The sequence below is a fragment of the Alternaria arbusti genome, assembly GCF_024043155.1.
Source record: "Alternaria arbusti strain BMP 1465 chromosome Unknown scaffold_12, whole genome shotgun sequence".
Taxonomy (NCBI): domain Eukaryota; kingdom Fungi; phylum Ascomycota; class Dothideomycetes; order Pleosporales; family Pleosporaceae; genus Alternaria; species Alternaria arbusti.
This window is the reverse complement of record NW_026249952.1, coordinates 340,158-355,216: the sequence shown is the minus strand read 5'-3', so window position 1 is coordinate 355,216 and position 15,059 is coordinate 340,158. Positions and strand designations below refer to the sequence as shown.

Sequence of the window (15,059 nt, the reverse complement as noted above, 5' to 3'; positions counted from 1 at the left end):
AGGAAAAGTTCGAGCCGTCGCGATGCCCGAGAAAATAATCTAGGATCCTTATCGATAAGAGCAGCCTCACGCTACCTACGCGCTACAATGCGAGCGCGTCTTGACTTGAACCAAAACTTTGAATGCATGCATTTATTTTCATCTGCTTATTGTTTCACTCTCAACTGGATTAGCCACTAATAACGAGAGATTCAGTGACAAGATTTATCATCGTACAGGCTTCATATGTCGTTCAGAGTCAAGACAACGAAATCACACACATGGCAATGTCGAGCCCAATCAGTGCATAGGGACGTGCTATATGGCAAAAGCTCACTACCGAAATACTAGTCGGTGGTTCCCGCCTTCCGAGCCTCAGTGTACGTCTTCAATCCCACATGCTTATTGATCCAATCCAACACAACCGTATGCCACATGAGCCCATTCTCCGGTTTCAGCACCCAATGGTTCTCATCCGGGAACGTCAAGAACTGACTCTCAATTCCTTTACACTGCAGCACATTGAACGCTGCCAGTCCCTCACTGATGGTGAGCCTGTAGTCCAGTTCGGAGTGTATGACCAGCTGAGGCGTGGCCCAGTTCTCGGTAAACCTGGACGGGTCCCACTTGGCCCAATTCTCGGGGTTGTTCCAAAGCGTTCCCTTGATGTCGTGGAAGGGGAAGTACAACTCCTCAGACGCCATCTGGCCGGACATGCTGAAGACGCCGTCGTGGGTCACTAGGGCTTTGAATTCGCGGCCAAGAGGGTGTCCTTGGATCCAGTTCATCATGTATCCGCCGTAGGAGGCACCGAGAGCAACAGCTCGCTTCGTGTCGACGTAGCTGACATTCTGCTTTATGTAGTTGAAGCCCAACACGAGGTCTTCGTATGGCAGACCGCCCCACTGGCCTTGGATCGCATCTGTGAAGGCTTGTCCGTAGGATGTGCCTAGAAATGAAGTCAATATGTATCTACTATACAGTTTGTGGTACGAGATTTACGTACTTCCTGTAGGGTTTGGGCAAATGACAACGTAGCCTTGCTCTGCGAATACTGCAGGGTTCCAACGCGTACTCCATCCATCTGTCCATGCACCCTGGGGTCCACCGTGGATGAGGTAAGCGAGGGGGTATGTTTTGCTGGACGAGAAGTTGCTGGGCTTTATAACCCAGGCGTGGACCTTGGTACCGGATGCAGCGCCATCCCAATGGATTTCATCGATCTGGTGGCGCGACAGACCAAACATGGACCCAGAGCGAGTGTTTGAAGATATGTACTTGGTTGTCAGATGATCAGGGTCGGAGTCGTATGGCCGATCGTCGATGGGAAGATCGTAGACGGCAGTGTCTTTGTTTTGTGCGCTCAGTGGGACCAGTGAGTAGAGAGAGTTCTCGATCAAGCTGGTGGAAGCCAAGAAAAGATCGCCATTCTTGAGTACCTGTACTGAGCCGATGGTCCCACCCTTCACTAGTAGTGATGGCAGAGGCTCCTTCTCGCCGCCAGGCTTAGGGGGTCCGGCACCGTACAAGTTTCCACGCCCATGTGATTCGGCAGTGAAGTAAAGGCGCCAGTCGTCAGGGCTCCAAGATATTGACTGTGGGCTTCGATCCCATTCACCCTTGCCGTCTTCAGATCCGTAGAGCAGGGTGACCTCTGAGGGTTTCTTGTAATCGTGGATAATGAAGGGCTGATTCTTGTCTGACTCGTAGCCGTCAGTCTTCATGGAGAGGAAAGCGATCATGCCACGCGAGTTCGACCAGACAGGAGACGTGCTGGCACCCTCGAAGCCTTCGATGGATACATTTTGAATTTGTGGCTGGTCCTTGAAGTGAAGATCATCCCAGAATGTTTCAGACGCGGAAACGTAGATGTTGGTCTTCGTGTGTGTCGCAGGGTTCAGGCCAGGATCTTTCGCTGTGAAGACCAGGCCATACTTGGATATGTCGAAATGATCCTTTCCACCAAACGGCTCAATCGGCGACTCCAACTCCGTTCCCTTTAGCGCATTTATCAGAGGATATCCAGGGTTGGCACCGGTATCTTGGGACTTCTCCGACTTCTTCAAGATAAACTTGCCAAGCCAGATCGCGTTCCGGTTCTCCGTCACGTAATGATCCCAGTGACGAACAAATCCGGACTTGTAAAGCTTGCCTGAGGAATGTGGCTTCTCGGCCAGCTCAGGGTTGAACAGCGTACCATCTGGCTTCGCCTTACCGACCACAGCGAAACCGAAAGTGTCATCACCGAGGGCATAAATCTTGGCGTCGCTTACTGGGCCGTCGATATGTACAGCAGTATGTTTGCTGAGAGTCATTTAGCAGTCGCACACTCATATGGGAAGTATTGGACTTACGTTTTCTCGAAGTTGTATGGGGAGCCAACAACCATCTTCGTGGTGCCATCATCATTCGACTTTAGCAATAGTACAGTCTCATCGTCAAGCCACGAAGGCTCGCTGAAGGATGCATCATCTGTCACGAGACTGGTTTGTTGGCTTGCAGCATCCAGAATGCGAATCTCGGATTTCTTCGAATGTTCAGCAAAGCTGTATGTGGAAACCGCGTACACGACTTTTGATGCATCAGAGTTTGGGACGCCTCCGGAACGGCGTGGCGCTTCGAGTAGCACCTCGGGTGTGAACTTGGAGGCTCTGATCGTCATACTGGTGTTGGCTTCAATAGAAGGTACCTTTGTAACATGTTAGTCGGTTGTTCAGAATGGACTGCGTCTCGTGTTTAGGCTTTGGACCATGGTGTTGAGATGTAGGATCGTGTCGTGTTGGCGACACTCAAGCGGTGTAGATGTAGCTGTACAGACACCACGTGTGTAGTAGAGCCGACCTTGAGATGCTAGGGAGGAACAAGATCATCAGATCATAAAGCAGATCATTGATAAAAGAGTGCATGCAGCTTTTGTTCTTGGGCAACGTCTGTTGTTGTCGAGCATCATACACCCAAAGAAGCAACGACCCCAGACGCCTGCCACGTGTGAAGAAGGGCGTCTACGAATCGATGAAGAAGGATTGGAACCATGACTTACTTGACGACAGGCTTCTCTCAGAATTAAATGTATCCAACAGGTAAGTGGTTGCGATAGAGGGAAAGCAATGAACGCGGAAGGGAGCACCGTGGTAGATGTCTCACGGTCGGATGTGGTTGGCCGATCCCCTCACGCGGGCGGGCGCCAGCCACCCCACCGGCTAGCGGCGTTCTTTGTGTCATCACTCACCGACGTTTGCATTGCCCCGCCTATGATATCTGTGCGATGTACAACGATTCCGATCGATGGGTACCGGCTACATTCAGTCTTTCCATGTCTACGCATTCACATTATAGATGATCCATTTTGAGAAATGTCCAAAAACAAGTCCAGGGACAACAAAGTCCTGTGGCGCAGTGGTAGCGCGCCGTTCTTATAAGATTCGTCAGACTCTTATGACCTCATCTCAGGTTATGCGGATGCCGTGGGTTCGAAGTACGTGATTTCCAGACAACCGTGATTCGAATTCCTTTACTAACAGTTCTTCCAGCCCCACCAGGACTAGTGATCTCTCACCTTTTTTTGCTGTTTTTCGCGGACTTGGTGTGCTTGCGGGCCTTGTCTTTTGCTAGCGGGGCTACCCTTGCGTAGTACTAATCTTTGTAAGTCTAAACGCGTGTTGCGAACTAGAAAGGCGCATATGCTGACCATGCGAAGAGCATTATACTAATAAACATAAGAGTTAGCTACTTCACACTCGTCCTACTCTCTGTCGACATCGCTATGCATCCCAAGGTTTTAAGAAAGAGCGACATTTATCAAAAGCATAGCAACATGTACATGGATTGCTACAGCAGAGTAGGAAGACAGTTCACTAGACGAACAACTACACACGTAGTTACCATGTCAAAGTGCATGAGCACATTGCTCACTACTCTCCATCTCCAGCCTCCCGCGCACCTCCCTCTCCCCCTCATGCATCCCAAGCGCGCGCCGACCACTCCATCGCCGTATCCGCTCGCTCCATTCGTTTCCTCTGCTGTACCGTTCCCACACGCTGCACAACCTCTTGATACTCTTCCCCGCCCCTTCCAAACGAAACATCAATCTTCCTCCTACACAACGCATTCAGCGCCTCCTCCACCCTCTTTTTATTAAGAAAGATCCGCCTCTTCCCCGCCCAATCCACGACCACCTTCTCCAATTTGTCCAGCATTTGCAGTGCTGTTTCAACTGGTCTGGATTCATAAGGTGAAGTCGTGTACTCCTGCACTGCTGATTGTGCGGTCGTCCACTGAATTTTCAGTACGCGGATCGACGATGTCTGTGCAGACGAAAGACGACGCAAGATGGTGGCGAGGTAGCACATATCGGAGCAGTAGATGGTGTTGTGGTAGAAAGGGAGAAGATGTGTTTCCAAGTAGAATTGTCGGGATGCGAGGATTGCGGCGAAGGGGTTTCGCGTTCGCGGCTTCGTGTCGTCGGATAGAGACGTATCGTTGATTTCAAGACCCATCATCATATCCTCAATATCGATATCCATCTTCATCGTCTTATCAACCTCTGCTTCAGTAATGGCTGCCCCTTCGAGATCCGCCTCAAGAGGTAGGAGTTGAATAACCTCACCCGTAGTGAACGCAAATTCGTAAATGCGCTTGCGGATATCGCCTGGCAAGTTGAAGAAGGCCGAATCTGAAGAGTTTTGTATGCCGAGATCTAACATTTCTTGCGTGGGTTGGGCTTTCTTCGCTTTCTGGTTGAGCATCTTGGGGGTGAAGCGGATTTTGGGTTGGGGATTGAGAGACATATTGGCTGGGTTTGAAAGACTGTTCGTGAAATTGGTGCGGAGGCTTGAGTATACAATGCAGATTATCGGCGAGATAGGAGCTGGGAGAAGCTGATGTAGGCGGTAGGCTTATTGATGGTTGTGAGAATGTCGTTGGGATACGTATCGTATTATACCAGGCTCAAACATACTTCCGCCTAAGTGTACTATGGATGAGATGTCGGAACCTTGGTTCGTGATGGTTGACGACCAATCGAAACATCAGCTTACCGACGACAAGCCGTAATTCCAGCTTTTCCATCGACGCACATGCCACCGAAGAGAATTCCAGAATAGAGTATTAGAAATTGGATTGAGAAGAGAAAAGGACGTCGCTATTCTAAAAACCCGCTAAACACACCATGGTATACGCTGCGCCGTCATTATGTACCCTGGGCAAAAAGCCCGAACCAGTCATGTACCCCAATCGTAATCTCATTACCAATGCAATCCCTCCTCACCCATTACTTCCAAATCTGCCACTTCTTCTTACGCTTCGGCACCACGAAGCTATCCTGACTCATCTCCTGCTCCTGTCCGCTGAGACTAGCCTCATCGTCATCAGCGCTATCGAAGCTATCTTCATCTTCGTCCTCGTACCTGCCTCCGCCGAGGTACTTTGCACCTACTCCTGCAGTGCCGTTGCGTTGGGGGTAGGCTGGGTAGGAAGAGGTGCGGTCGTAACCGCCTCGTTGTGGTTGTGCGGCGTAGTCGGCACGTTGGACTGGTTTCTCGGTGTACTCTGGGTCGACGACTTGACGCGGTGCTGTTGCGGGATGGGTCTTGCCGTCTCGGCCTCCGCTGGAGAAGTAGTCACCGCCGGCTGTGTCTTGTCGTGCTTGGAGACCTTGTCCGTCTCGCGAGTAGGGCGAGTTTGGTCCGGCGCCGACGATCGCTGGATGCGGTGGGTATGATTCCCGCTTCGCCTTCCTTTGTGTTTGTGCAGGTGTATGAGCGGCTACATGGGCATCGTGCTCCCACTTCTTGTCGTGCGAGTGTTGGTTCAAGATACCACCCATGGATCTTCGCTGCACTTTGGGCTCTATCTCTGGCGAAGGCGCAGGGAGTTGCGACTTGTGAGACGAGTTATAGGTAGGCTGCTTGCGCGTGGAGGCGGAGCGGGATGGCATCGCTGTCGCTTGGGTCGCAGTCTGGGTAGCGGGAGGAGCGACCGGCATGCTGACGTGCCGTTTCGCGGCCACGTTGTCCCAGGCAGCAGCTCTGGACGAGGTACCCGCAGCTGCATCCAAGCTTCGTCGTCCTTGACTTTCTGGAACGAGATCGCGGGGAATTCCGTTCGTTTGGTTCGGAGCTACAGTTGCAGCTGCGTTAGCATGGAAGCCTGAACTTAGACGGTTCTCACGGGCAGTGGGAACGGGAGCTGCAGGGCCAATGGCAGTGACAGGAGCAGGTTCAGAGCCACGCCTGTTCTGAGACCCCATACTCGGCATGACTATCCGAGGTCCGACCTTGTACCTTTGCTGCGTGCGCTCTTCCTCCTCTTCACTAGACATTTCCCCAAGCTCACTTCCGCTTTCGCTGCCCGAGATGGAATTCCCATCATCGCCGATCGTCGCTTTGCGCTTGCCACCGAAAGAGCCGAAGAATCCACGGGATCTACCCCTTTCTTTCTCGACGACTCCCTCCTCAGGCTCAACATAAGTAAGCGCTGGCACGAGTAGTCTGTAAGGCATTGTGATACCGGCCGGGTCGTGCTGCGATACCTCAACGTTGAGACAGATGTCAAGACCACCCTCAAGGTTGACATATGGGCCGTGGTGCCGCTCAGTCTTCTTAGTCAGTACGCTGGGTCGGCGATGGAAGGTAGACGGTCGATCTTGCGACACACTATGCCGGCTTAGGGGAGGTGTTGCAGTCTCAGACGTGTCAGGACGGGCGACATCTACTGACGCGCGGCGACGGAAGAGCGATGTCAGAGAACTGCGTCGCGAACGAGTGGGTCTCTCAGGTTCTGATCGATCGGGCGAGAATGAAGACTGTGGTTGATGGTGGCCGATCTGAACTTCATCGGCGGCGGCATATGAAGGGTTGTTGCGATAAGACACAGGTGGTCCGCGGCCTCTTCCTGAAGGTCTTCTCTGTTGGCCACTGAGTCTTCTCACCAGCTGCCCTGGCGCGAAGTCTGACATCGTTCTTCCCATGCGCGGCCCGTTCGCAGGGGTTGTGGGTGGCGATGGTGTTTCTGATGGTGAAGATCCTGGCTTGTACTCTCGAATGCTACACCAGTTTCGGTGGGGTAGCAAATGCGTATTGTTCCTCTTCTTGCCGTCGACGCCGTGAGTGAAGAGGGGAATCATGTCTTCATCTGTTTCTGAATCGAGATGGTGTATCTTGTTGCGCTTATTGATGATGTCTGCCATCACGTCTGGAGGCGGTGTGTTGACAATAGCGGAAGACACAACATTCGGCATGTATCTGTGATCCTTATCCTTGGGAATGTTCAGCTTCTTGTTGCTGTAGAACTGTCCGACTGCCGCCAGATGCACGTCACCACCGAGTATGGTAACGCGCACAGATTTGGTCGAAGCAATATGTTGCAGCTCTTTGATGAACCAGTTGCGCTCTTCTTTGTGGTGCTTGGCTGTCCAATGATCGTCTAGGTCATCCAGGATCTCGACGCCTCCATCGAACTTGTTCACAAAGTTGCCCAGCATTCCTGCGCGGCCGAGAGCCTTTAGAGGGTCCATAAGCCTGCTTGTGAGGATGTTCTCGAGGAAGTTCAAGCGGGGGTAGGCAATGGGTACTCCAAGAAGCACGATCAGGTGCTTAGTCTCACCCTTGATGATCTCATCTTCCAGACGATCGAAGATGATGTCGTAGGAGTCTTCGGTAAGAATTTCGTCACGCTGACGCTCAGTACGGCAGTCAAGACCGAGGAAGGCTACCTGACGACCGAGTTGCATGAAGACGCTCCGAGAGCGCTCCTTGATATACGGGCCAGGACTTTTTCCAAGTACCCATGACGGTTCGGTCTTGTCGGTTTCGGCGGGTACAGATTGATGTTGGAAGAGCATGTAGTACTTGAAAGCAACGGCACCAACACCGGTGAATACAGGCGTTTGCATAAAGTGATGAGGGTATGATCCGAAGCCGTCAATAATGTCGTGGTCATCCCAGATATTGACCATTGGGATCTGGGAGTTGGCCATGCCAAACAAACCCTGGGAGAACCACATTGCATACCGATCGAGGTAGAACTGCTCCAGCTCGTTCTGCATCTCCTCAGAGAATGTCTGATGGTGCTTGTGCATGGGGTTTCTGTTTTCCGTCCATTGCCTGAACAAAGTCGTTTGCCTCATCACAGCGTCGTTGTAAATCTGATCACCTCCACCGATCATCACATGGAATGGGCGGGTTTGGTGCGTATTCAGTACATCGCGCCACATCGGGTCTGGACCACAGAACTCATTCGCTTCGACAGTGGCCGAGAAGCCGTTGCAGCTGTGAAACATGATGTTCATAGACTCTCCCTTGGCTGGGACCCAAAATCCGATGGCAGGACCTTGGTTGATCTTGTAGGCAATGCGTGTCTGAGTACCGCCAAGTTCGACTTCGATGTTGAAGCGCCAGAAGGTCACGCCTCGCTCAGCATACAGGCGTATACCGGGGAAATCACGGACTTTGCCAAGCTTCTCGCCGTCCTTCTTGTGAATGCGGGTTGACTTAGAACCCGATCCGTTCGTTGTGCTTCGAGTCGTGGAGAACAAACCGGTGTCGTCTTCAATGCGCGATAGGTCCTCGTCCTCTGCGAGTTCGTCAACCGGCTTGACGTATAGCGCCTCACCAGTACGCGACACTTTGACTTGGCCTTCGATGGGATCGACGTAGGATGGGTCCAGCTGGTCCTGGCTAATTTCCTCCGGGGGAGGCGGAAGTATGTCCATTGGCTGCTTGAACAATCGCAACGTCGGCGGCTTGGCATACGAAGAAGAGGCGTCAACAGTAACAATCATGATACTGCCTCTCCAGATTTCACGCTCACGTCCGGGAACGCTGCGATCTCTCCGAAGACCGGTGTAGCGTAGGAGCGGTCCACACTTGAGGTATAGTGGTGGATTGAAAGCAGTGTGTGTGGGGGCATCGTCGGCATAGCCATCGTAAGTTGGCTCCGCGTATCCGCCTGAACGTCTTCGTCGAGAGGCCTTGCTCTCTTCCCACCATGCTTTGTTGCCGCTATTGGCTTTGACTGGAGCGTCTAGATCTAGATCGTCTGCAGTAAGGAGACCGATCGGTGCACTTCTCCATTCCTCGAGCATAGGAGCGGGTGTGTAGGTCCTCTCCGGCTCACTGTGATGGCGGGAGTAGCGATGTTTCTTCTCGGGATCGTGCTGCTCTAGGTCCGACTCGGATTCGGAGAACATGACGCTCTTGCGATTGGTCTGAGGGACAGGCGGAATGGGCGGTATTTGAACGGTCTGGGGAACGGGAGGGATCTTGCGTGGTAGTTGCTGGGTATCATTCTCTCGTGGTGATCCTTTGTAGTCGATATCATTTTGTTGCATTTCCATCTGTGCAGCCATGAATCCACGGCTGTCTCTTCTCCCCTGGCCCCTCTTGCTCTCCGAACGAGATACATCAGAGGGTGTCGAAGTGTCGCGGACACCTACCAGGCCAAGTCCCGCGGGGTTGGCTACGGGCTTCCTGGGCATGTTCTGCGAAGGCAGCATACTTCGATCGCTGTAGCTGCCAGATTTCCGTGAGCCCGCCGGTTCCTTTCCCTTCAAGCTGCTACCTCGCGGTATGGCAGCATCAGTATGCGGTACCGGCTGGTAGGCCATGGGAACAACCTGCGCTTTTTGCATGGGTACATGCTGAACGGACTGAACTGCTCCTCCTTGCGCATCCGAGGGGTGCCATGGGTCGCTAAGGTCATAGGCATAGCCGTCGTCCGATTCCAGGTCGCTCATGGGCGGTGACATGGGTGGGGACATTGGCGGGGACATGGTTTTATCCTGGAATGGCATGGACACCTGGCGCCTGCCGTTGTTGGTCGGGGCAGAAGCGCTGGATGACTTCTCCGGTATGGGCACAGACACGACGCGTTGCTTTTGCGCAGCTTCTCGCGCTCGTCGTTCTCGCATCTCCGCCTCAGCCTTCTCTTGCGCGGCCAGTTCCGCCTCGAGTATCCGTGCCCTTCTCTCTTCTTTGCTGATATCGTCTAGCTTCCCCTCCAACTTTTGCAGGGGCGATCGGTCGGGCACAGAGGGTCTGCGCTGAGAGCCGCGTCGCTGGACGGTCCCCGCCAACGGTTCGGCTGGCGCATAGGGTGGTGACCGTAGCTCGTACAGTCTGTTGGCAGCTGTTTGAATAGTCGCCTGCTGTCTGCTCGGGTTCAATTGGATGGCTGGGTCGCGCGATCGGCCAGAGCTTGAGCGCGCGGGTACTTTGACCCCTCTGGCATACGGGTCCCGGTATGAGGAGGGTGGCGCACGAGGTACTTCTGGGGCAGCTGGCACAGATTCGCTCGTTGCGCCTGTCGTCGGGGGCGGAATATGCCTGCTCTGCCGCCGCCTATGCCCGCTGCCAATGGTGACATTGCCATTCAAGGGCACAGTTGCGACCGGGCGCGCAGTGTTGCTGGGTACGGTATTCGACATATCGGGCTCTGGTGGGGATGCGCCTGTGGGTTGCGCATCGGCTGGGCGGCGGTAGGATTTGCGCTTCTGGGGATTGCTGTCTGGAACTTCAAGGAGAGTAGGATTGACGGCCCGCGATGCAAAGGAGCCGCTGTTCCTATTGTTTTCCATGATGCGACGAGATCATGGGATCGGTAATGGCTACGGTGAAGCAAGCGGGGCGTACCACCGTCCTGGGGAGATGGGACGAAACTAGGTCGGGCGCATCTACGTAGCTAGGTTACACTATCACATGCGGTCTTAGATACACGTCTCAATTGCAGTCCTCGATGGTGGTAGCTACCTAAGAATGTCGGGTGCGGAGAGGCGGCGGAGGTGTGCTGGGGTGCAATATGCGGTAGCGATGATGGACGGCGCAATGACAACGATGTGTCGCGGGAAAATCAAGAGATGCTAAGTGCAAGGACATAGGAAGAGCGGTACGGATGCAGGGTCGGGGCAGTTATCCATGGCCAGCGCATATCGCAGAATGGTGGTGGCGGGCGCGGTAGAGGAGGCTGGGGCTCGAGCTGGACGGCAGCATCTTGGACAGACAGGCATCCTCCACACGGCGACCGGCAAGGCAAGGGCGGCGGCCACTAGCGCCGCAAGGGGAAGGCGTCCCGGGGGTCTCAATACAGGCACCTTGCATGCGAAGAAGCCAGAGAAGTGTCAAACATCAACGTTTCAGTCGCCGACTTCCTCGACGTGACGCCCCAGGTGCTTCTTCCTCCTCTTTCACACTACTACACTACGCCTGTATTGTTCCCCCGCCGCACTGCACTCGGCGCGCGCATAGGCTTTTCGGTCCATCTAATACCCTGTCGTCGTAATCAGTCTCCTCAATAAGCTCAATACCGACGACCCTCTCGACTCGCTGCCCACGGTATCCTCACCACCCACCTACGCATACTTCCTCAGCACGCGCTGCCACGTCACGCCCTACAACCCTCCACGATACATGACCGCAGCCGGCTGCACTTAATACCCTCTCGGCGCCTCCGCCATGCGCATTCACTTTTGGAGCCTGCTGACGGCAGCCACACTGGCTACTGCGGGAAGGCACCTGCCACCCCGCAACTACTCGAGCCACGACTACTATGCCGTCCACATCTCCCCCTCCGCATCGCCCTCAGACCTCGCCGCGCACCTCGGCCTGACGTACGAGGGCCCCTTTGGCACACTCGAGGACCACCATGTCTTCAAGGCCCCCAAGCACGAGAACGACATTGTAGACGACGCACAACAAGAACTCAAGAGGCGGCGGCGGAAACGGGAAGTCGGCCCCGAGTACCACCCTCTCGACAGCGTCCACTTCACCCAAAAGCAAAAGATCAAGGCGCGGCACTGGAAGCGCAGCGTCATCCCAGAACTGCCAGAACGGGGGCCCCCTGTTACGGATGCCATCAAAGCTCAGCGGGAAGTAGCGAGCCAGCTGCAAATCAAGGACCCCATCTTCGAAGAGCAATGGCACATCTTCAATGTGAAGACGCCTGGGAACGACATAAACGTCACCGGTGTGTGGCTGCAGAACATCACCGGCGAAGGCGTTACCGCATGCGTTGTCGACGATGGCCTGGACTACACCAGCAACGACCTCAAGGACAACTTCTTCGCTGCCGGCTCCCACGACTACAACGACCACGAAGACCTACCGACCCCGAAGCTCTCCGACGACCGCCACGGCACACGATGCGCGGGAGAAATCGCCGCCGGAAGGAACGACGCCTGCGGTGTCGGACTTGCCTACGACGCGAAGATCTCGGGTGTGCGCATCCTGTCGGGCGACATTACAGATCTCGACGAGGCACTCGCGATAAACTTCGAGATGCAGCAGAACGACATCTACTCGTGCTCGTGGGGCCCACCCGACGATGGTAAGACCATGCAAGCCCCAGGCATCCTCATCGAGAAGGCCATGGTCACAGCTGTTCAGAAGGGCCGCGGCGGAAAGGGCTCCATCTATGTTTTCGCGGCAGGCAATGGTGCTGCGAGCGACGACAACTGCAACTTCGACGGTTACACCAACAGCATCTACAGTATCACCGTCGGCGCCATCGACCAGAACAACGGTCACCCCTACTACTCCGAAGCCTGCTCCGCACAGCTGGTTGTAACATACAGCAGTGGCGGCGGCGATGCCATCCACACAACAGACGTTGGCGCAAACAAGTGCACCAGCCAGCACGGAGGCACATCGGCTGCAGGACCCATTGGTGTAGGAGTATTCGCTCTTGCGCTCCAGGCCCGTCCCGAGTTGACATGGCGCGACATGCAATGGCTCGCCGTCATGACCGCTGTTCCCTTCGATACACCCAGCGACTGGACCAAGACCTCAATCGATCGCATGTTCAGCCATCAATTCGGATACGGAAAGCTCGATGCTTACGCCATCGTGGAGAAGGCGAAGGAGTGGGAGCTCGTCAAGCCCCAAGCATGGTTCTACTCGCCCTGGATGCACGTAAAGAAGGCGATCCCTGAAGGCAACCAGGGTCTCGCCAGTGTTTTCGAAGTCAAAGAAGACATGCTCAAGAAGGCCAACTTTGCCCGTGTTGAGCATATCACGCTCACCATGAACGTAGAGCACGAGCGCCGTGGCGATCTCAGTGTCGAACTCCGATCTCCAAACGGCATGGTTTCGCACCTGTCTACCGCACGCCGCGATGACGAAGCGCCATACGGCTACATTGACTGGACTTTCATGTCCGTCGCCCACTGGGGTGAGAACGCCATTGGCAACTGGACCGTCATAGTCAAAGACGTCAAATCAGGCAACATGAAGACGGGCACCTTTACCGACTGGAAGCTCCGCCTCTGGGGTGAATGCATCGACGCCTCCAAAGCCAAACTCCGCCCCATCCCCGACGAGCACGACGACGACGATCACGACAAGATTGATGACCATCCGGCGCATACCACTAGTATTACCATACCCAGTGGTACCTCACCTACCATGACATCCATTCCCGATGACCACCCCGACCGTCCCGTGAACCAGAAGCCCTCTCAGACACCAGCTAACAGTGGTGTGCAGACGACGACTTCGGCGACTGCGAGTGCCAGTGCCACGGCGTCTGCTGATCCATCTGAAAACTTCCTACCTAACCCCTTCCCCACCTTTGGCGTGTCGAAGCGCACCCAAATCTGGATATACGGCGCTCTCGCCCTGATTATCGTTTTCATGGCTGGTCTCGGCATCTATTTCTTCATTGCTAGGCGCAAGCGCATGAAGGACTCGCGCGATGCGTACGAGTTCGAGGTTCTGGACGACAACGAAGCTGGAGATGACGCGGGCTTGCTTTCTGGTGCTGCAGGCAGAAAGAAGCGCGCGAAGAGGGGTGGAGAGCTGTATGATGCTTTTGCTGGCGAGTCTGATGAGGACCTGCTGAGCGATGACGAGGGCAGTGAGGGCCCGTATCGGGATCAGGACAGGTTTAACGAGAAGTATGCTCAGGATCAGGATGAGGAGAGCGATGAGGACAGTGGTAGTGGAGCGAGCTCGGCGGGCAAGAGGCAGTAGGAACGTCTCCAGCTTTAGCATCAACTTTTTTTGTACAGTGGTTTTATGCGAATCAGATCATTGGGCGGCGTCTCTTCTTTGCTTAGACACGTATTTACCTGCCGTCTCAGTGACGCCCACACGAAGAATACGCACTACAACATGTGGTGTCATCAGACCAAGATAGATAATGAGAAATTGGGGGTATCATATTTGCGAGCATAACTTTTTCCCAAACTGAAGAAATCTAAGCAACCTTCCTTCCCACATTGCCTACTCCCCTTCCTACGACGCTAACGACAATTTCATCCCTCTCGCCGCCTGCCTCCCTGAAGCCCCATGCGCTGCCGCCGAAGACCTTGGAGTCCCGCGCGAGTTGTATAATCTCCTCGCTGCCCAGTATATCCTTGCCCAGCGCCACTCTGCCTACATCCTCACTACCCATAGCCATGAGCATGAGTACCGTAGGCGCCGCAACGTTCTCCACACATCCTCCCTGCGATATCTTCTCGAGAAGCTGGTATGCGCATTGCTTGCCGATTTCGTCTGCGGGCACGCCACCATCGGGTGGTGAGCATACGTCTGCAGAGTATATGCACCCCGTGCTGGTTTCCGCAACGAGACTGATTCCGAAACCTACGGCACCCTTCACTTTTCCGCTGGAGTGGCCTTTGGCGTTTGTAGGTATTAAGGGGGCGGCGCTGGCATCGGAGAAGATGTACGTGTCTGGGACGAATTTGTTGAGGATGCCTCGCGCGGTGAAGGTCATGCGCTCGTTGTTGCTTTTGGGAACTTCGACGCAGTAGGCTACACCTCTTATCTTCTTGACTCGGCCTGGATTCAGCAGGTGCAGTGTCTTGGGGAGGCGGACTTGGTGGTTGAAGACGAGTTGTACCTCACCGCCTGCGCCCTTGCCGCCTGCGGGGGCGGAAGAGCGCTTGAGGATGCGCAGTTCGATGTTTCGCTCGATAGCGAAGTTTTTGTACAGTGGGAGGATTGCGGTGCGGACGGTGTCGGCGGAGACGTCGCCGGCGATTGTAGAGGCTGTTACGCAGCCTTCGCCGTAGAAGACGACATTCATGTTTCCTTTGCTGAAGGGCGCGAGAACGCAGAGTGGGATCAACCACCAGCTTACTCCCC

The 15,059-nt window shown here is 54.5% G+C and overlaps 4 protein-coding genes and 1 non-coding gene across 5 annotated transcripts; 2 read left to right on the top strand and 3 right to left on the bottom strand.

The window, feature by feature from the left end:
• Positions 1-326: 326 nt before the first annotated feature.
• Positions 327-2,641, bottom strand: J4E86_008065 (uncharacterized protein; the record flags this gene model as incomplete). The annotated part of the gene is made up of 3 exons (XM_051448579.1): positions 327-928; positions 986-2,283; positions 2,334-2,641. The coding sequence occupies 3 exons, from the start codon at positions 2,639-2,641 to the stop codon at positions 327-329; spliced, it is 2,208 nt and encodes a 735-aa protein (XP_051300175.1).
• A 726-nt stretch (positions 2,642-3,367) lies between these two features.
• Positions 3,368-3,476, top strand: J4E86_008064. Its single transcript has one exon. It is a non-coding gene; the product is annotated as a tRNA-Ile (tRNA).
• Positions 3,477-3,932: 456 nt separating this feature from the next.
• Positions 3,933-4,766, bottom strand: J4E86_008063 (uncharacterized protein; the record flags this gene model as incomplete). Its single annotated transcript, XM_051448578.1, has 1 exon — positions 3,933-4,766. One exon carries the CDS (start codon positions 4,764-4,766, stop codon positions 3,933-3,935), a length of 834 nt encoding a protein of 277 aa, XP_051300174.1.
• A 482-nt stretch (positions 4,767-5,248) lies between these two features.
• Positions 5,249-10,552, bottom strand: J4E86_008062 (uncharacterized protein; the record flags this gene model as incomplete). Its single annotated transcript, XM_051448577.1, has 1 exon — positions 5,249-10,552. One exon carries the CDS (start codon positions 10,550-10,552, stop codon positions 5,249-5,251), a length of 5,304 nt encoding a protein of 1,767 aa, XP_051300173.1.
• An 874-nt stretch (positions 10,553-11,426) lies between these two features.
• Positions 11,427-13,940, top strand: J4E86_008061 (uncharacterized protein; the record flags this gene model as incomplete). The annotated part of the gene is made up of 1 exon (XM_051448576.1): positions 11,427-13,940. One exon carries the CDS (start codon positions 11,427-11,429, stop codon positions 13,938-13,940), a length of 2,514 nt encoding a protein of 837 aa, XP_051300172.1.
• Positions 13,941-15,059: the final 1,119 nt, after the last annotated feature.